This window comes from Neofelis nebulosa, chromosome 1 (genome assembly GCF_028018385.1).
Source record: "Neofelis nebulosa isolate mNeoNeb1 chromosome 1, mNeoNeb1.pri, whole genome shotgun sequence".
NCBI lineage: Eukaryota > Metazoa > Chordata > Mammalia > Carnivora > Felidae > Neofelis > Neofelis nebulosa.
The window spans coordinates 215,456,484-215,478,968 of NC_080782.1; the positions used below are offsets into that span (position 1 = coordinate 215,456,484).

The window sequence follows — 22,485 nt, forward strand, 5'->3', positions numbered from 1 at the left end:
CTCTCAGCCACGGCCGCTCCCGTGGCCGGCGCGTCGGCCCGCCCAGCCCGGGCTTTCCCCGCCGCTCCCGGCGCGCCCGGCCGCGGCTCGGCGCCCGGCCCCGGGGACGGCCGCTCCTGCCCGCCGGGCCGCCCGGTGCCCGTGACCACCCGGCGGCCGCTTTCGGTTCCGCGCCTTATAAGGCCTGACAGGGGGGTCACGTGCGTCCCGGGCCGCCTGCTGGGAGGAGGGGGCGGCGGGGGGGGGGAGGGGCGGGAAGCGGGGAGGAAAAGGGGAGGGAGCCGGGGGCGGAGGAAGGAGCGAGGGGCGGATTCTGTGGCCGTGGGAGGCGGTGGCAGCGGCGGCGGGGAGCGGACCGCTTGGAGCTGGACCGAGGTGGAGGAGAAGGAGGAGGAGGAGGCGGTGGAGGAGGAGGAAGGGACCGGCGCGGGGGCGGGAGAGCGCAGCGCGGCGGAAGCCGGAGACGGCGGGAGCGCCGGTGGCTGGCCCCGGGCAGGAGCCGGGGCGGCGGCAGCGGCCGAGAGGACCGCGGCGAGGGAAGCGCATCCAGCGGCCCCGGCGGCGGCGGGGGCCCCGGTCCCCGCGCCCGGGCGGCCGGCGGGCGCGGGCGGCGCGATGGAGCCGCAGCACGTGCGCCCCGCGCCCGGCGCCCGCAGCCCGGCCTGGGAGGAACCGGTGGGTACAGCGCCCGCGCCCACCCCCTCCCGCTTCTCCTCTGCTCCCCCCCGCCCGGGCCGGGTTCCGTTCAGGAAATGGCCCGGGATGAGGTCCCCAGCTGCTTCCCAGCCGGGGCAGCGCTTCCTCCGCCGCCCGGGCTCCTACTCGCGCGCCGCCCGGAGCGCCTTTGTCCGGCCAGCGGAGGCTCTCCCCGTGGGGCCGGCCGCTGGCAAACCGCTGGCGACGGCCCTCGGAGGACCGTTTCCGTTGCTCCATCGAATTCTCAACTTCTGACTTGATTTTAGAGCCGGGGGGAGGGGGGTTGGAGGAAGGAGACGAGGAACCCAGACGGTGGGGTCAGCGTGCGGGCCGGGAGGGACCGCTCTTCCCTCCTGAGACCGCGCCCCGGCCGTCACCTGGGCGCGCAGGTTCCTAAGGACCGCCGGCGGCGGAGGCTGTTCCCGGCCGGGAGCCTGGAGCCACGCCTCCCGCTAGCCGCTACAGCCCCGGCTTTTCCAGGGTTCAAGGGTTTTGGCAGGGATGGAGTGAGAAGCTAACCTTGATCTCACTTCACTTGCAGCCCGGAGGTTGGGTAATTTTAGGGACCGAGAGGAGCGTGTGCGTGTGTTTTGTGTGTTTGAGGATAAGGAGGAGGAGACCGGGGGGCTTTGGATTTGTTCCCTCAAACTCCTCCAACTTCCTTCTTTCTTCTAATTCAGACAGTCAGAACCATCTCACATCCCTCCAGGGATTCTACCCCGGAATCCCCGTCTCACTCAGAGCTCTGTAATCCTGTGTGGGCTGCCTTTTCCCTGGCATCGAATTTTGGCTCTCCACGCCCTGCCTCGATGTTTGCTACTCCGTGTTGGGTGAAATTCTTGAGCCTATCTGGAAAGCCTCGTCTGAAATTTCTGGCCTCACCCGTGTTCTGTTCAACGTGTTCGGATGCTCTTTTCCCAGGGACTCTGCGTGTCTGCTCAGGCTGGCCCCCTGCCTGTTAAGAGCTTCTAGGTCAGGTGCCAGGCTTGGTTTTCCTTTTTCTTTTCTGAGTATGTTACACCCTCAGCTCCTTTGCCCAAATACATTTCTCTGCCTCTTGTTTCCCGACCTTTCAGAAGTGTCCTTGGACTCTGATCCATCTGTATCTGCAGCTGTCTTTGCTTTTGGAAATTTGAACATGTCCTTAGGTTGGCCCATCTGCTCGTATTTCTTCTGTGGTTATCACTGGGGATTAAATTATTCCTGAAACTAAAACTACAGTTCAGTTTTGAAGTTTAAATCAAAGACCATTGAGAACTAAACTTACTGACCTGATTTTGTTACTTTTTTACTTTTAAACTTTCCTATATGAAGTATCTTTTGAACCTGGATGCTGTAAGCCAACACCAATCACATGGAAAAGTACCCTTTTATGTTCATTTTGCTCTAGGGTACTGATGGCAGAACTACTTTGTGCCTAGAAAAGTAGAGAAAAACTTCTAATGTTGTTTTACTTAAAGTGGCAAAAATGAAAATGCTCATGTATTAGCCTTTAAAACTAGAGCCCTAATAGGAATGTGTGAATGAACCATGACACTTTATCCAGACTGCAGAACTGTCCTTAAAAAATCAGGTTTTTTTTCTTTTAACACTGAAGCCCCTTTTATTTACTCAGCAGATATTTTATCCAGCACCTACTATGTCCCAGGACCGTTGGATATAGCAGTTAACACAGACATTAATCCTTATATTCTCACAAAGCATGCATTCTTAACAGAACATCTTGTTTCATATGTTAGTAGTTGATATTCAGATAGTAAAAAAAAAAAAAAAAATCTTCAGAGGTCTTACATGTGTGGCACAAAATGATACTTAAGTGATTTTATTTGAAAACCTGTGGGCATACATGTATGACCACAAAGTCTAAGAGGAATTCTCATTTAAGTTCTTTAAAAAAAAAATGTTACCCAAATTTCTGAAAAGTGATGTATAGGAGAAAAAGGGGTGATAAGTTAGGGAAAAAAGAATACTTAAATTTTAATTATTTCAGACCTTTGGATCTAAGGGAGGAAATATCAGCTGAATCTAAATATATATTGAAAGACACAAAATTCCTCAAAATCAGGGATTCCTCAGTGTCTCTTGGGTCAGTGATCCCCTTAAGAACCGCACCAAAGCTGTGGAGTCTCTCCCCACGATGTACCTATGCAACATGCCATATAAAACCAATAATAATATTTCAAGCAAACCAGAGTTCCTGAAGCCCAATCTGTGGATCCTCACAGACCTTGGACTAAGGAACGTCTGGAGTCCATTTGGCAGTTATTGAAGATCTGCTGTTTGATTGCAAATATAGGCAACTTTAATACTTTACCATAAAAGTATACTCATTTATATTTATAGTAGGAACATTTAATATTGAATAGGAAATATTCACATTACACAGACCCTGAATTCTTCCTTATTGTGCATAATAGCATACCTATAAGGATTTACTCTCATTCTTTTTTTGATGAAACCTAAAACATGATGATATGATTCCATGATTCTACATGGATCTACTCAAAAGAGTAGACATAATCTCAGGTACTGATGCTGAATAATAGTAAGGAGAACAGAACTTCTGGCCTGCAATGTACCCATGTCTGGAGTTGAGAGTCAGTTACTGGACTTCATGACATTTTTCATATTTGGAGATAAAATGAAATTATTTAGTTAAGTGAGGGCATTTAAATAAACAGCCTTATCATTCCTCCAGCCAGGGCATTGGGCCTGAAAGAAGATAAATGTTAACATTCAGGTTTCTGTGTATTTTCTTTAATGCTAGCTTTAGAATGCAATCATATCAGTGGAAATAGAGGCATTACCTAAATTTCTAATCAGTACGAAAATATTTCGGTGGTGGGAATAGATGGGTGGGAAGATACTTAGCCAAATATCATAGATGGTATCCTGGGGTGGGGGTGAGGGGATGGGTAGTTTGAATTCTAGCCAAAACTTAAAAATTGTGGGAGTATTTACAAAGTAGTCCTTAGACAGTGATACTAGGATCCTAGGGTACATTTTACTTACTAAAATTTGTTTTTATTTTTATGTAGTTTTTGTCTACTTGGCTCTGATGAAACTGTTCAAAACTAATGGAGAATTAGAAAAGTAAGAGTTCCAAAGGAAAAAGGGCAAAAATGTAAACGAGAGGCTATAAGCGTATTTATGCATTAGGTCTAGATGACAGTGGGTTTTGCCCTAGGCACGGGGATGACCATTGGTACATGAAGTTATATCATGATTAATAGGAAATCTTTTTCATTCAGGTAACAACCAAGGACATTTTAATGGAGTAAAGTTTTGAATGTTAAGTTCCAAATATGTAACAGTATATTATGGAAAGTTTGAATGGAAGCAGGCCTGTACTTATTCAGCCAGCAGTGTTCTTTTTGCATGGTTTCCATTGATTAGGAATGTGCATCCTAGGACGTGACTGTTTGAAAGTGCCAACTTGGGTTCTTCAGTATATAAAGGTAGAGTTCTATGTATTTGTGATATAATGTTTAACATAAAAGCACAGAATATATGGGATTTAAAAGTTGCAAGTGGATATTAAACTCTTGTTTATAAGTAATGCTTAATAAGAAGAATATAATTAAAAATATCTATCAGTAAGAATATGTTAATATTCATAAAGTTGTTATCAGAATGAGAATTGGCTGTGATTTATACATCTTGAGTGTAATAATTTTTATTTCTTTAAATGGGGCAGGAAGCCCTATAAAGTAGAAACCCAATTTAGTGGTAGCTTCTATTTCCCTTTCATCCTGAATGCAGTGTCTACATGGCTTATGTCCAAGTTTTTAATAGTGTGTTTGTGATATGTTATGTTCCAAACAGATTTCAAAGTAACAATAATAAAAGAAATATGTAAGACACATCTAAGAAATTATCTGAAAACACCAAGTAAGGAAAAAATCAAGGGAATCTTGTCAATCAAAGAAATAATGCAATATACTACATATTTGAAATTTGTTTCAGTTGTCATTTTGAGCTACATTAAAATGGTTGAAAATATGGAGCTCTTGACATTGCTATTATATTTTTAAGGGCAGTGAAGTGCATTGCAGGTTTATGATATAAGGATTGGATATTCATTCTGGGAAGTTCTAATTTATGGATAAGACCTGAGAAAAATCTAATGGATTGGGTACCTTACATGAGGGATTACTTGAAACAATCTCAGAAGAAAAGAGGGTTTTCATGAGTTGCCTTTTGTGGGAAATGAAGTGACATTCCTTCGTTTACCTACATGGTATTTTCACTCTGAGTGTCCTATAAACTGTAGAGCAGGGATAATTTATTTAGCATGAGTAGGCTAAGACTGGCTATGCTTTCAAAGTCACCACCAAGTTTTAGAACTTGTTACAGGAGTGTTTGAAGAGCAGGGATAACTGATGGTAAATTTTTATGGAGTAATAAATACCTTTACTTTGAGGTATTAATTGCCCAGCTCTTGCACATGAAACTCTTAAGATATCTGTAAGCAAACAGTGTTTGAATGAGAATGAGAAATGTATTGAATTCTCTAATTCAGACCACAGGATGGGCATAGGTGTGAAAACAGTGTCAGTTTAATAGCCTGGATTCAGGAAAATGTTACTATACAAAACTTGAAAGCCTAAAGTATGAATGAAAACATAATTGACTAACTTTTGTATAACAAAAGTTGGTGCGGTAAAGTGAGTAGAACATTAGAATAGCTAATCACATAGTTTTGACTTTGGCCCCAGCTCATGATTTTAGGCCTCACTTAACACTAAAGAGTCTGAACTAGGTTTATTCTTTCAAAAGGCCCTTTACTAGGTGTTCTTGGCTACACTTTCAAACCTTTGGACTCCTCACTGACCAAACAATTAGGTTGAGCTAAAGACCATTATTTTGATCACTTTTTCTCTTAAAGCATTCCCTTCACGACAAAATATTCTTTGTAGATATAGAATTACGTATCTACAAAACCATAAGGGCTCCAAGTTTATTTTGCCTAGCTCCTTCCCTTCCTAAAGAAGGCAACTGAAGCTAGAGAAGTAGCTTCCATCAGTTAGTATTTCAAGGCATCAATCTCCTACCTTGGAAGATTCAAACCATCACATTTTACCTTTTAACGAACAGTGTGGATATACAGTATTGGGATTGAATATTGTAATTTATAACCTCTTAGAACTGTTTTGACATAGCAATCAAATTACTGGAAGATTTCAACTAAAAAAACCCAAAAAACAAAACAAAACCCCAACAGACATATTAGTCTATTAGTTAGTTTTGACATAGCAAATTAGTTTTGACATAGCAATCAAATTACTGGAAGATTTCAACTAAAAAAACCCAGAAAACAAAACAAAACCCCAACAGAATGGTAGTTTGGAGGACTCTTAAAGGTCATGTCAACTGAAAGCGTAGAAGGCCATGTCAACCGAAAAAATAGGAATGGGTACTGAAGGACTTGAACACGTTTAAGAGATTAAATGCTTTACTGAAGTGTGAAGAGACTCCACAGTCTGGCGGGGACTTTTGCCCTACTTAAAAATACAGCTAAGTTTAGAGTTCTCTGTGGATGACAAGAGGAATCTGTCATTTTAGTATCTTCTCCCCCAAGTCCTCCCACACCTACAAGGGTTCTTTGACGCTGAGCATGCACAACGCGCCGCAAGGCTGCTATTCCCGAGTGCCCGCGTAACCAGCTCACTTGGGACGAGTTGTGAGCTGTGGCTGCAGCCTGCTGATCCCGTTTCCTCCTGCTCTGGTCCGGGTTAGGGAGTGGCTCTCCCAGGACCTCCAATGTTTTCGTGCTCGGGCACCGGCGTTCACATGGCTTCAGTGCATTGTTTCCTTCCAGGCAGTCTCGCTTAGCGCTTCAGTTTAGACATTTATTTTGCATTCTGTGGTCTTGGGCTGCGTGTGCTCTCCTGTTTCTGCGCTCTCTCCACGCCCTTCCCAGTTTCCTGTTAGCCAAAGGGATCGCTCTTTCTGAACGAAAAGTTCTCAGAGCGGAGTGGAACCTCCCGGAAAATGCTCTTCTCTTCCGTGTGCGCCGGCTGGAGGTGGGGGTGGGCCAGAAACTAAACACCGCGGTCGGGAGAGCTGAAAGGACCCGAACCCCAAAGCAGAGGCGGGAGAGGTATGGTTCATCAGAGATGCGCTGGGGTCGTGAGACTGACAAGGGGCAGCGCCCATCCATCTAGGGGGCTGAAGGGACTTTTATTCAGTGGGAACCGTGTGGTAAGGCCCAAGACTCGACAGAGATTCTAGGTCTAGGGGGTGGCAGGGTGTACCCAAGGGAGTCGGGAGGAAGCTGTAGGTTCCCCTTCTACTCCTAGGGCCGTTCTTGTCCCAGCGGCCAGTGAACCGAGGAAGGGAGGGAGCATCGCCACCGCCCGGCCTGTGGAGGGTGGCTTCGGAGATTTCTTGCCCCCCCCGACCCCCGCCCTCCCGTCCATCCTGGGGAGCCCAGACCCCACAAGAGGTGGTAGGTTGCCCCTATCCCTCTGTCACTCCCATCCTCTCTACCCGCGCCAAGTCGTATTCTGGGTCAGGAACCCTGTAACGTCTCGAGGCTGGGTGAGCAGGGGTCCCAGGCGGGCCGGGGTCCGCGTCCCCCGTGCGCCACTGCGGTCGCCGCTTTGGCCAGAGCCCGGCAGAGGGGCCTGGAGGGCGGCCGCCGGGAGGGCGTCTGATCCCGCGCGACCCTTTCCCCGCGGGGGCGGCTGGGGGAGCGGAAGATGGCGGCTGCAGCCGGGCGCGGGGCTCTGGGCCCGGCTCGGACCGAGCGCACCCACTGACCGCTGCCGCCGCCCCCGCAGGGCGGTGCTGTGTCCCCGCAGGAATCGGAGAGGATGGCCGGGGCCGGCGGCCAGCACCACCCTCCGGGCGCCGCGGGAGGAGCGGCCGCCGGGGCCGGCGCCGCGGTCGCCCCCGCCGGTGCCTCGGCGGGGCCCGGAGACGATTCTTCCGACAGCGAAGCGGAGCAAGAGGGACCCCAGAAACTGATCCGCAAAGTGTCCACCTCGGGGCAGATCCGGACCAAGGTGAGGTCTAAGGGGAGCGCGGACGGCGGGAAGCTGCGGGGCGGGGAAAAGGAGCGAGGGCGTCCGGAGCGCGCGGAGCGCGCCGGCGATCCCGGGAACGTGGGCCACAAGGTGAGGGCGGGGCCTGGCCCGGGGGCGGGGCCCGCGGGAGCTGGACAGCCGCGCGGCAGGAAGGGAGTCCCGGGCTCCGCGCGAGAGGCCGCGAGGGTGGGCTCCCGGGGAGCTCGGCGGCCGACGTGAAGGAGAGGGAACCAGCGGCTCGGCGGGAGCGTGGGAAAATGCTGAAGCGCTCTTGAGAGTTCCCACTCAGGGAACTTAAAAGGACTGTTTTATTTTTTTGTCCTTCCTGCGTGCAATGGTTGGGTGGAGCATGTGCATTGCGTAGGGAGCCCAGTGCAGGCCGACCAGCCTGAGTTGCAAGAAGCCCCCCACCTTTCCTTCCCGCGGGCCCAGGCCCACTCCGAAAGGTTGTTTGAGGAGGTGACAGCGGACACCCCCCTTGCCTCCCGCTGCCCTTTGGAAGGCAGAAGCCGAGGCTCCCTGCCTGTGTAAATGATGTTCGAGGTTAAGCACACCCTGCGCGACACAACAGCGAGCCAGGCTTTTGAGTCCTGGGTTCCTGCTAAGTGCAGAGTTCAGATCTTACCAGCGATGGTTAACTTAATGAAAATTAACCTCTTTGTGTTATGTGGACTTACTATGTTGTGTTAACTCTTGTTTATGTAGCAGGTGCTTTTGACTCTTGACAAATCAACAAAGTTGATTTGTTTTAATTACATCTTAAGCATATACATAGCAAATGCTTATCACTGAAGGATTATTTATATTTTTAAGTTTTCATTGTACTTTAAAAGGCTTACTTTAACGATCAATTATCCCTGGTTGGATTTTAATGAGGTATTTGAAAAGAATCAAATTGAAAAGAATCAAATCACGGGATTTGTGTGCTCTCTTTAAAAATAAATTTGCTGGGTGCCTGGTGGCTCAGTTGGTTAAGCTTCTGACTGGGGCTCAGGTCCTGATCTTGGGGTTCCTGAGTTCTAGCCCCGCATGGGGCTCTGTGCTGACAATTGAAAGCCTGGAGCCTGCTTCGGATTCTGTGCCTCTCTCTCTCTGCCCCTCCCCTGCTCACTCTCTGTGTCTCTCTCTCAAAAATAAATAAAACATTAAAAAAATAAATTTGCAAAAGTTAATTCACTATATAGTTACTTTTATGAGAATTTGTTTCCTAAGGTCAGTGGACCCCTATATGAGAATAGAACTTTTATTGTAGGTCTGTGGAATTGTGCTTTTATTAGCCTGCCTCCTTATTTTCTAAAATAAGTATGTGTAAGCACACACAAGTGTTAGCAAGATTCACTTAGCAAAGAGTCAAAGATTGCTTCGGTCATTTTTTTTTTTAATGTTCATTTATTTTTGAGAGACAAAGAGAGAAAGCATGAGTGCGGGAGGAGCAGAGAGAGGGAGAGAGGGAGACACAGAATCCCAGGCAGTCTCCAGGCTCTGAGCTGTCAGCACAGAGCCCCATGGGGGGCTAGAACTCCCAACCAGGAGATCATGACCTAAGCTCAAGTCAGATGCTTAACCGACTGAGCCACCCAGGTGCCCCACTTTGGTCATTTTTTTAAATCTGCACATCTTGTAATTCATTTTAATAGTGATATTCTTTATAGAATTTATGATAACCTAAGGATATGGGGTTTCATGTATTTTTAGAAGATTAAGCCTAAAGAAGATAGGGACTTTCTAGCAGTGCCTTTAACATTTGAAATCTTACTTAAAAAAAAAAAGTTCATAAAACCGTGTTATTAATGGCAACTCAGCAGGTTTAAAAAATGGTGTATTTTATAGATTCATATGAAGTGGTTAAAATTCCATGCAAACTTATATTAAAATTAGCCGGTGAATTTATACTGTTTGAAAGAAAATGTATGGCTCTAATTTGTGTTGAGTAAAGTTAATTAAAAACTTGGGGGGGAGTAAAACTAAAATTTGTAGGTGTCGTGAATTCATGGTAATAGCTAAGATTATACTCTTCAAATGTTATATTCTCTGTGATTGGGGGTAAAGCATGTGTTTGAGACTAAGAATAATTTCAAAAAGCATACTTATTACTGGGTTTCCACTTAACTTTCTAATAAAAATATTTCGCACATATTTTGTTCTCATGATTATACATAGTGATCACTAAATGAAATATTTCTTAAATTTCCCAAGAAACATTTCTTAAATTTCAGAAATTCTATATTTTATACTAACTCATACAAATGCATGTAAGTTCATCAGCCTTTTTGTATCTGAACACCTGAGATCCAGGCCTAAAACTCTTGAGACCAGTGAGTCTCAACTTCTCTCCCTGCCCTCACGGGCAATCCAGACTGTTCATACCTGCTACAGATTTCATTAGTTGTATCTCTTTGTCACACAGTACTGATTCTCAAGGAAGAGAGCTAGTGCAGTGAGGGGATTCATAGAATGAGAACTGATAAATTGAATAGTGGTGCCCAGTCTTCAATTATGACCCAGCTAAGAGTTAAGGGAAAAATCTTTTAGAAAAAGACTGTACTTGCTTGATTACCTCCACAGATATGCAAGATGGGACAGTCTGGAGGAAAAGGAGGCCAGGACTAGCCCAAGGCCTGGTGGTTTTTAAGACAGAAAGCCGTTTTTGCTCATACATACGATTGATGCATCAAGGGACCATTAGAGCTGACAGGTTATGGTTATTAGTGGCATCTTTGATCCTGGAGGAATAGCAGCCCAGGATGGTGTGTGTGGTCCATGTACACATCCCTATGCACATATACACATATATTCATGTGTATGCATATATATGCTGTCTCTTTATAAAACATTTGTATGTAGATATACAGAAGGCCTACAGCAGAGTGAGTTGTACCTAGAAATCAAAAAAAAATATTTCTTAAATGAGTAACTTAAATGAATAATGTATATATTATACACTTGCATATAATGCTTCATATATATGGATATTATTGTGAAAACAGAGTACTTATTTTAGTTTCTTTTAAGAGCCTTAATGAGCATAAAGCTGTTTGGTTAGTTTAGGTTTGGGGTCAAAAAGGCCACTAAAAAAAAAAAAAAAAAAAAAACAACAAAAAAAAAAAAACAAAAAGGCCACTAAAGTAATTACTTTATTTAAAGTGTTCTTTGTTGTAAATGCTGGTTAATGTTTTAAATAATTTGAATAATCTCAAATTAATTGTGGCACTTGGAAAGTCTCCAGGTTTTTCTTTAATTGAAACAAGTAATAATACATATAATAAGATATTTAACAATGTGAGAGGATATTCAGTGATGGGAGGGTATCCAGGGACAAGTAATCTCCCTCTTCCTCCAGACCTTGTAGTCTCCCATCTCAGAGGCAATTGTTGACATTTTTCTTGGTGGGCTTCCAGAAAATGTCTATGAATATACATATGTTTCTTTCAAAAAGTACAAACGGGAACATTCCGTACACATGCTGTGTCTTGTTTGGAGCTATAACATGATCATTTCCCTAATGGCGTGTATACATCTACCTCATTCTTCCTAGTGTTGGGAAAGTATTCCATGATATTAGGTTGAACTAAGAGAATTTGCTATGTCAGTAGGTCAAAAATGGTCAAGAGTAGAATGGTGGGTTGCCAGGGGCTGGGAGATAGGGGAGATGGGGAAATGTTAGAGACAGGCTACAAACTTTCATTTATAGGATGAGTAAGTTCTTATGTTCAGCATAGCGACTACAGTTAATAATACTGTCATGTATCCTTGAAATTTGCTGAGAATAGATCTTAAGCATTCTTAACACACAAACACACACATTAACTATGTGAGGTGCTGGATATGTTGATTGACCTAAGTGTAGTAATTATTCCACAATGTGTAGGTCAAATTATCACATTGTATACTTTAAGTATATATAATTTTGTTTGTCAATTATATCTCAGTAAAGCTGGAAAATACAGGTTGAAAGTGGGAAATTTCATGTGGTTCAACCTAACATGATATATCATCATTTAATTACCCACTTCTCTATGGAAAGAAATACGGGTTATTTTAGGACAACACTAATCTCGGGGTTTATTTGCAGTGGATATAATGACTTTTAAAGTAAAGAATAAAACTAGCATGCTTTTATTTTTTTTTTTTATTTATTTTTTTATTTTTTTTATTTTTGGGACAGAGAGAGACAGAGCATGAACGGGGGAGGGGCAGAGAGAGAGGGAGACACAGAATCGGAAACAGGCTCCAGGCTCCGAGCCATCAGCCCAGAGCCTGACGCGGGGCTCGAACTAACGGACCGCGAGATCGTGACCTGGCTGAAGTCGGACGCTTAACCGACTGCGCCACCCAGGCGCCCCTACATGCTTTTAAAATTAGTGTGGTTTAATAATAAAATTCTCATGCACATCTTAGTACCTACCCCACATTTTTGTTCCTCTTTTCATTTTTCATTTTATTCCTGTTTCTTTGTCCTTGCTGTGTACTATTTCTCTCTCTCTCTCTCTCTCTCTCTTTCTGTTTTTTACTTTTTATCTCTGTTTCAGCTAAGTAGAATTTCAGGTAGTTTAATCTGGCTGCCCAGGTGGTAAACTCTAGAAAATTTTGTGGCTGCTTCGATTTCCCCAAAGGAAAAAAAAAAATCCTTACTGTACAAAAGTGAAAGTGGTGCTGATGTGGGAAAACCAGGAGCTATAATTCATCCTATCTCTTCCTATCTCGTTACTCTTGGCCGTTATTCCTAATCCTTAGTTCTGTCTTAAGGAGGAGGTTGATTTTACATTCAGGTTTACTGTTGCAGAGGATTTCACGTGTATTTATTGAGAAAGAGGCATTCTGAAACAACACTAATATGAACTCAGACCAACTTGGTTTTGAACATGAATGTGGAAGAAGCTTCATTTGCTTTTTGTTGGCCAGTGAATACTGTGGCCCATGAATACAGGGAATCGCTGGAGGAACCTTGGTCAGATTTGTAGGCTAAGATTGTTGAACCATCATAAGCCACGTGGTATCAACAAATGAACCATCTCAATGACTTTTTCTTTTTCTTTTTTTTTTTCTCCAAGAGATCCAAGTAATGTTAACTTTATGGATAGCATACATATAGAAATTTCCAATACATTCATCTTACTTAATTTTTTAAAAAATGGTTTATTGTCAGGTTGGCTAGCATACAGTGTTGGCTTTGGGAGTAGATTCCCATAATTCATTGCTTACATACAACACCCAGTGTTCATCCCAAGAAGTGCCCTCCTCAATGCCCATCACCCTCTCCCCGGTCCCCTGTATCAACCCTCAGTTTGTTGTCTGTATTTAAGAGTCTCTTATGATTTGCCTCCCTCCCTCTCTGTTTGTAACTATTTTACCCCCCTTCCCTTCCCCCATGGTCTTCTGTTAAGTTTCTCAAGTTCCACATATGAGTGAAAACATATGATATCTGTCTTTCTCTGACTGACTTATCTCACTTACCACGATACCCTCCAGTCCTAGACATGTTGCTGCAAACGGCAGGATTTCATTCTTTCTCGTTGCCAAATAGTATTCCATTGTATATATAAACCACATCTTTATCCATTCATCAGTTGATGGACATTTAGCTTCTTTCCATAATTTGGCTATTGTTGAAAGTACTGCTGTAAACATTGGGGTACATGTGCCCCTATGTATCAGCACTCTTGTGTATCAGCACTCTTTATCCTTCAGATAAATTCCTAGTAGTGCTATTGCTGGGTCATAGGGTAGTACTATTTTTAATTTTTTGAGGAACCTCCACACTGGTTTCCAGAGTGGCCACACCAGTTTGCATTCCCACCAGCAGTGCAAGAGGGTTCCCATTTCTTCACATCCTCGCCAGCATCTGTTGTTTCCTGACTTGTTAATTTTAGCCATTCTGACAGGTGTGGGGTGGTATCTCAGTGTGGTTTTGATTTGTATTTCCCTGATGATGTGTGATGTTGAGCATCTTTTCATGTGTCTTTGGCCATCTGGATGTCTTCTTTGGAAAAGTATCTATTCATGTCTTCTGCCCATTTCTTCAGTGGATTATTTGTTTTTCAGGTGTTAAGTTCTTTATAGATTTTGGATACTAACTCTTTCTCCGATATGTCATTTGCAAATATCTTTTCCCATTCTGTCGGTTGCCTTTTAGTTTTGCTGATTGTTTCCTTTGCAGTGCAGAAGCTCTTTATCTTGATGGGGTCCCAGCAGTTCATTTTTGCTTTTAATTCCCTTGCCTTTGGAGATGGGTCGAGTAAGAAATTGCTGCAGCTGAGGTCAAAGAGGTTGTTGCCTGTTTTCTCCTCTAGGATTTTGATGGTTTCCTGTCTCACATTTATGTCTTTCATCCATTTTGAGTTTATTTTTATGTATGGTGGAAGAAAATGGTCCAGTTTCATTCTTCTGCATGTTGCCGTCCAGTTCTCCCAGCACCATTTGCTAAAGAGACTGTCTTTATTCCATTGGGTATTCTTTTTGCTTTGTCAAAGATTAGTTGGCCGTACATTTGTGGGTCCAGTTCTGGGTTCTCTATTCTATTCCATTGGTCTATGTGTCTGTTTTTGTGCCAATACCGTAGTCAATGACTTTTTCTGACAATGAGTCATCTCAGCCAAGCTCTTGAAGCTTCATGTGTCAAAAATATCTCCTAATTAGGTAGATTTATTGTGCTCTCATTTCTCCAATATTTCTATGTCTTCTTACAGTTAATATGGAATATTTATGGGTATTTAAATTTAGGTAAAACCTACCTAACCACTGGAAACATATTCAGAACTTTGCAACATTATACCTGCATTCAGACATGTCTTTAGGAAGCACGTTAAGAAAATAGTCACTACAATCATCAGTTAGTACCTTGGTTTTACTTTAACATGAAGGATATATAAATAAATTCTTGTACCTTGATGGTAAGGCCATACATGGAAGTATTAATTTGTGTTTTTCATTGCTTTATGAGATACAATTTGTGCAATTAAAACATTATCTTTCACCATAACTGTAGTTAGAATAGTCTAGGGAAGACTTACTTAGCATTTTTCAAATTGTAGGTGGTGGCCCATTAGTGGGCCATGATGGCTCATATCTAACATTTGAAACAGAGACAGAATAGATAAAATATTACTTAAAACTTTTACCCACAGTTCTGAGTGGAATCATTGGGCTCGGTAATGATCCAAATATGATGAGAAATAGAAACATGGCTAGAAGATTGTTAAGAAATGAGAATAAAGTAATATTGACAGGTTTATAGCTCAGAAACTCAATATGATATGAGAAGCAAGTAAGAACTTTAACATTTTGCTGGATAATGAGCAGGAATATGTCTTGAATAATAAGAATAATTAACATTCATCTAGGGCAAAAATTGGCAAACTTTTTCTGGAGAGGTCCAGATAGTAAAGTTTTAAGCTTTGTGGGCCATAAAGTCTGTGTTGAAATTATTCAACTCTACTGTTTTAGTGTAAAAGCAGCCATAGGTAATACTTAAATGAATAAGTGTGGTGATGTCCAGTAAAACTTTAAGGACACTGAAATTTGAATTTCTTATAATTTTCAGGTATTAAGAAATACGCTTCATCCTCTTCTTCTTTATTAAAAAAAAGCCATTTAGGGGCACCTGAGTGGCTCAGTAGGTTGAGCGTCCGACTTTGGCTCAGGTCGTGATCTCACGGTTCATGAGTTTGAGCCCCACATTGGGGTCTGTGCTGACAGCTCAGAGCCTGGAGCCTGCTTTGGATTCTGTGTCTCCCTCTCTCTCTGCCCCTCCCCCTGCTTGCACTCTGTCTTTCTCTCTCTCTCAAAAATAAATAAGCATTTAATAAAAAAAAAGCCATTTAAACTTGTAAAAACCTTCTTAGCTTATAGGCTGTACAAAATCAGGTGGCCGGAAGGAAATGACCCATAGATTTGGCTTGTGGGCCAACGTTTTCTGACCCCTATTCTAGGTGATGGAAAATGGTATAGTTAGGTTTGCAAAGCACTGCAAAGTTAAGGTGCTGCTAGATGCGATCAGCACTTAAGGGACCAAATAAAGCTAGATTTCAATCCATTTAAAAATCTCATCTTTGTAGAACATTTTATTTTTAGCTTGGTTTGCGTCTTTGCTTCCATTTTAATGTGAACTAAATATAGACTGGAAACTCTGAGTCTTGGTACAGTAATATATGGTATAACAGCTTTCTTTCCATTTTGATTACAAGTTAAACATGGTATTCCATTATTAAAGATAAGAGGCATAATAAATAATTTACTAAACCTTTACATATAACTTAAGATACCTTATTTGAAAGTGTCTAAATTTAGAAAGCTTTCACTTAGTTTAAGGTTGCATGTTTGCTGTTGTGGTAGGGATGGCAAAAGGTTATATGAAACGACTATTGTCAGCCACCCGGGGCTCCTCTCTGTTTCCAGGGTACAGTGTTTCACTCATATTGGATTTGTTAGACTTTACTTACTCAGGAAATGTGCTTATAAGCAAAGGTTTTAATTAAAGAGCATTTGTTTTCTATCCAAGGATAGACCTTTGAGAAAGGCCATAACATGTTAGTACATAATTTTCCCTTGGCAAATTTGTGTGGTTTTTCTGGGTATCAAGTATATTTCTCTATGAATATTCAGTTACTTGAAACACATTTGTGTTTTTTACTTTAACTGGCTTAAAATGGTTAATAACCATTATTGATAATAGCCTTAATTTAGGATTCAGTGCATGTTGTTTCTGCTTTAGGTAGTCGTTTATTTTTTCCCAGTGAACATACATGGTAATAATCCTCCCCCCGCTTTGCTTTTTGTTATGAGGATATTTGGAAGACTATTAGGCTCTTGTTTTATACCAAAGAAATATGATCAACTTTATCATGTGCAGAGCTGGGATTTCTAACCTTCTCACTGTGCCATTTGAGTATCAGGACTTTTTCAAACCACCAGGATGTAATTTACTATACTGAATCTTTTTGTACAGGCTTGGGGCATTTGTGTCAGAAATTTTAAAATACCTTTCTACTTAACATTTGATTTTTTACAGAGCAGCTTTATTAACTGAATAAACATGAGTTTACTTAACAGTTGTGTGAAATTATCTAAAATTTTACAAATGATTCAACTGAGGCTCAGTTTAGTATGTGCTGAGTAAAAGGGCAGGCTGGAACTCAAAAGCGAGACTTCCAACTACTGCACCGTATTCCCTGGCACAGTGGACACAATGTTCCAAAGGCCTGTTTTCAGGAGCTTCGTGAGCATCTTGGGTTTGGGTTTGGGTTTTGGAGCCTTACCTCCACAGGGTACAGGCACGGATGTATGCAGGCGGTCTCAACTTCTCTTCTCCCCTCCCTCTTCCCCCTCCCAGCCCTATTTCCCCTCTCCCTGCCCCTTCCTCCAACTCCCTGCCCTGCCCTTTATCAATTTGTTTAGTCTGTAAGCATATCTCTCACCAAGGTGCTAGATTTTTTAATGTCTCTCTGCATTTGAATCCCATGGTTTCAGTGACATGTTTGGAGCCTATGTTTGAAAAGTAAATTTCTGAAGAAAATATTTCCACTGAAATCTGAAACTTATACGGATTTTAATTACTGTTAGCAAAATCATGATCAGCATTTAAGGGACCAAATAAAGCTAGATTTCAAACAAACATGTTTGAAAACATCTTTGGAAGGGCTAATTTAGAAGAAATGCTTTTAGGTATCTAAATTTCCAAACAGGTTCTCAAAGACAGCTCTTAGTTTCACTTCCATAAGGTAAGATGCTATTTTAAAAGGTCATGATACAGCACTAAAAAGAATTATATAAGGTAATTTTCCACATGGCCTATTAAAACATAGGTGAGGAAAAAATATGAGTAAAATTTATTTTTAACTAGCTAAGGAATGCAAATGACATTTGGGGGGCCATTTTCTCTATCTGCCTATTTTACTTAGATAAGAAAGGCTGCCAGGGCATATAGCTGAGCGGGCACACTGTTTTGAGTAGGATTGTTTGTACAAACTCATACAGTACTTTAAAATTATAACATCAAAATAATGTTATATATAATTAATATGCAATAAATGTGTTTTATATATGTTTACATGTTAATATATGTTCTGTATGTTATATGGACATAATGTGTACAATTAAAATAGTGTATGAGTATGTTATATATGTGTTATATATATATGAATATATCTCTGTAGTTTGCAAAGCAGAATGATAAAATGAGCACCTGTGAATCCAGTTTAAGAACCCGAACACTTCCAACACCATACATCTACCTGTGTGTTCCTTCTCTTTTTTAGTCCTTTGTTGCCCCCCAGTTCATTCAAAAAGATATTTATGTTGTTCCAAGCACTCTCATAGGTGCCAGGGATTGAGCAATAAACAAAATAGACAAAAACCTGTGCCTTCATGGAGCTCACAATTTAATGCCAGGAAAGGTTATGATCTCATAAATATGTAAAATGAGTAGCATAGTAGAAGGTGAGAAGTACTATAGTGGAAAAGTATGGGTGGGGGAGGAGGAGAGGGGAAGAGCTTCCTGAAAAGGTAACATCTGAGCAAAGATCTTGAGGGAATGAATGAACCATGTAGACCTCTGAGGGAGAAGCAGTGTAGGCAGAAGGAACAGCAGCTGTGAAGGCCAAGAGACAGAAGCTGCGAGGAGGAAGAGGTCAGTGGGACTGAAGTTGGGGGTGGTTGAAGTTAGAGGGAAGCAGGTAGAAAGTTAGAAGTAAGTTAACAATATCAAAAGTCAGGTGGTACTATAGAGAAGAGTTCTTAGCCTGGGGTTCATGCATTCCATAGCATGGATGGGCTTCAGAGGGCCCCCCAAATTTTATATCTGGCCATACACCTCTTGGAAGACTAACACCATTGATCTGTAAGGAGGATTGCAGGACAGGCAACAAATATAGATGAAAAAATACACACACACGCTATAACCCATCACTGTCATGGTCATTTGGAGAGGTGCTAAAATTGGGGGTGGGTCAACGAAATGAATCTTATTAAGAAGCATAGAATAGCAAGTTTCCTTTCAGGAGTTTGCAGAGTTGGGTTTGCATCTTGGCTCTTTCAGGTACTATTAGATGACCTTAGTCATGTCACTTAATGTGACAGAGAACGCTGTGCTCATCAGTATTTGTGTTTCTCTTGTTCTTCCTGGCCCATCATTGGACTTCATTTCCCCTTGGTGGAAATGGTGGGGTTATGTAACTGAGTTCAGGCCAGTGGAATATGGGTGTGAGTGATGTTTGTTATTTGGCCTCCAAAGCCTTTTATGGGACTCTCTCTGTTTTGTCCCTTCTCTCACCTTCCAGCTAGATGTAGATAATTTAATGGGAAGAGCTTGGATCCCTGAATGACTTCATGGACCAAAGCATCTGTGTTCCTGCTCCCAAACCTCACTGGTCACATTGGATTGTGACACAAGAGGGAAATAGACCTTTACTGTGTTAGGTGAGATTTGGGCATGGTTTGCTACACTAGTTAGCATACTCTTACCAATATACTTCATCTCTGTGAACTCCAGCTTTCTGGCATGCAAAATGGATATAGTGATTTCTGCTCATAGGGTGGTAGGTGAGCAATGAAGGCTAAAGAAATACATAGTATGCTGTTGTATCCCTGATTTTTATAATTATTTTAAAAAATGGGTATAAAGTTCTGATAACTCAGTTATTCATGATACATATATCTTCTGCATAACTAAATCAGTAGGGTATCTAGATTACTGTTCTTTGCTGACTATTCGAAAGACTTGATAAAACGACTATAATTTTATAGGCCATTATTTTGTCATTAAAAATCAAATGTCTTTGCTACCATGAAGGGGTAGCTACCTTTGGGCAGGTGAAAACTCATGTTGCAAGAGTAACGAAGATAGGCTTACTCTACTTGATGATTTTAGCTAGGGTCACCCTTGTTTCTAGAGTAATGTATGTTACAAGACTCTTATGAAAAAGTACTTTCATGAGTGACCACTTAGAGGTGGTAGTGGAAATAATTGGCCAGGTAGGCTTTTAGGTGATTTTGTGGCCAAATCTACTTTATCCTGAAATGATCTTCCCTACACCTTCCCTGTCTCCTCAACTCCTGTTTACTCCTCAGTCCATATAATCTGGCTTTTGCCCCAACCACTTCATGAAAACTTTTGCAAAGGTTACTAACAACCTAATTGCTAAAATCTCGTGCTCTCTTTTTAGTTGTCACTCTGTCGTATTCATACCAATTTTGACAATGTTGACCATTTTTCTCGCATCTTCCTCTTTTGTTTTCAACGTTTAAATTTCTCTTATCTTTCTTATTACCTTTTTACAGCCTGTCAGTCTCTAGCCCCAACTCATTTCACTAATGCTAAATGTTTTTGTTTCCTAGGATTCTTATTCTAAGTCTGTTTGCCTCTGTCTTAGTTAATGCGATCGATTAGATTAGACTTCAGCTACCAGCTGTACCCGTCTTTCTCCAGCCTCTGAGACCTGGACTTCTATTTCCTTTGCCTACCAGTGCCTAATATAGTGGGTCCCCATTGCCTTCTCAGCCTCGATATTCTCAAACTGAACAGGTATGTACATAGTCTCCCCACCTACTGAGTACTTTTGGCTTCACTACTTTTCTCTCTTACAGGATTTGCCTTGTAGCTAACTTGGACTTTTTATCTTGCTACTCATTTTCATTAACTCATTTGCTGTCAGCACGTATGCATTCTGGCTGGGCAGAGTGCTAGGCGTGCGGATGGAGCAGCCACCAAATGTGGTCAATTCTGGTTTTTTTTTTTCCATACATTATTCATATAATCTTTATAACAAAAACTGTCAAGTCGGTGGGTACAACTAGCATACTCATTTTAGAAGTGAGGAAACCAAGAATTTGATAAGTAGCTTGCCCAAGGTCACATCGCTGTCCAGTGACCTTTCTGGTGCCTGGTTTAACTATTGTGATATACTGTCTGCTGCATGTGTCTGTTGTGAATCCATCCCTTCCCTTGTATTTCCATTGCCACTTACCCTAACTTCATTTGACCTGCAAAACTCATCATTTGGATGTTTGCAATGGATTTCCTCTCTGGTGCGCTGCCAGAGTTATCTTTGTAAGAGGGGACACTTTACATGAACCCTTAGACATTGCCCGTTACTAGTAGAATACGTTCTAAATTCCTTTGCAGGGCTTAGTAGGTCTTTCTCAATTTGATGGTAAACTACTTTTCTGTTCATTTAACCAGTATTTATTGAATACCACTGTAGGTGCTGGAATAATAAAATAATATAAAAAAACTCTGCTTACTAGATCACTATTGAGGGAGAAGTTAATACATATATATACAAACATGTGTCAGATGTTCATAAGCACATAAGCTTATGGTTGACTAGGTACAGGAGGGACTCTCTCTTTGATGAAGTGATTTTGAACAGAGATCTGAATGAAGTGATATCTGGTGTCAGAGCCTACCAGGCGGAGTCAGTGTCATGTTCTTACAGTTGTGTTTCCTGTCACTGTCATCCTGTGACCGATCATGCCATATTCTCCTCTGTTCCCAAAGAAAGGCAGGTACTGTTGTACCTCCAAGTGTTTTCCCATGATATTCCATCTACCTGAAATGCTCCTTTCTTCCCACTTCTCTGCCTGATTTATTTTTATGTACTATTATTTCCCAACATTTCTGAAAATATTTCAAGTGGTTTACATTCAACATTGTGTATCAAGCTTGGGGAAAATATAGATAGGACTAAGAGACCATGGATGTTAGTAGGTTAATCTATAAAGTAGGGTCTGTGTTCTTTCTTTCTTTCTTTCTTTCTTTCTTTCTTTCTTTCTTTATCTATCTAGTCTATCTATTATTAAAGATGCGTTGTAAATTTGACCCCAAACTTCCTGGCAGCCAAAGCAACAAGATTATTTACAAATTTTATTGTCAGAATTTTTTTTCCCTAGGTCCCAAGGAAATGTATCTGTCAGTCTTCCATGTGGGGGTCACTGAGGGATATAGATGCACCCCTCACCAATATGTGGGGCAGGATGGGGTCTTGTGAAAGGCTGACCTTTCCTGGGAGCTGGATTATTTATCCAGAGTTTGCAGTAGATGCAGGAGTAGGCACTTTTGGAAGTTCTTTTCTGATTTTTTTGCAGCTTCCTTTGTGGAGTAAGAATCTAGATCCTCAGCTCAGAATAAGAGCTGGCGGTGGGGGGGGGGGTAGTGGGGGGGGGTGGAGAGGATCTTGGAGATCTGGGGAGAGAGGAGAAGGTGCGAAATACTTGAATAGGAGAGTGGAAAAGGGAATGGAGTAGAGAAATGCAGTGTGAATATCAGGTGGCATTTCAGGCACACTTGAGGCAAGTGACCATGAGTTTAAGGTAAGCACCATCAGCCTGGCCATGGGACGATGTTCAGCAGCATAGCTGTAGGCACAGAGTAAGTAGAGAACTAAGGTTAACCAGGGCTGTGGTTTGGTTAAGTAAGTATGGCAGAACAAGAGGGGACAGGGAGATTGAGGGTGGATATAAGGGAGAGATTCCAATGACAAGTTCTGGAATTCATGCTGGGTAAAGAATGAGCACTTGAGACATCTTAAGAAGTAACTATGGGACCAAGCAGCTAAGGAAAGTTAGAAGAGAAAATCATTGCAAAGAATTTCATTTTAGTCACTCAAATTAAAAAAGAAGAAAGAAAAAGAAAAGAAAGTCTACTAAAAAATGCTATGCAGTTTTAATTATTTTAAATATGCTTTATGGATGCCTTAATAATAGGTTTTGTTGGGGAAATCTCTGGATCATGTATGCATAGTTGGGGTCCCTTCAATAGTAAAAT

General features: G+C 42.2%; 1 protein-coding gene across 4 annotated transcripts in view; it reads left to right on the forward strand.

Annotated features, from left to right (window-relative positions):
• The first annotated feature begins 431 nt into the window (after positions 1-431).
• DGKH (diacylglycerol kinase eta) overlaps positions 432-22,485 on the forward strand; it is a 184,115-nt gene continuing 162,061 nt past the window's right edge. For 3 of the 4 annotated variants that reach the window (XM_058684159.1, XM_058684185.1, XM_058684178.1), the window contains exons 1-2: positions 432-675; positions 7,482-7,706. In XM_058684159.1, the coding sequence (XP_058540142.1) occupies positions 616-675; positions 7,482-7,706 (285 nt within the window). In that variant the 5' untranslated portion in view covers positions 432-615. Of the gene's footprint in view, positions 676-5,976; positions 6,800-7,481; positions 7,707-22,485 lie in introns of those variants that run through there. The other variant, XM_058684169.1, reaches the window with a different exon arrangement.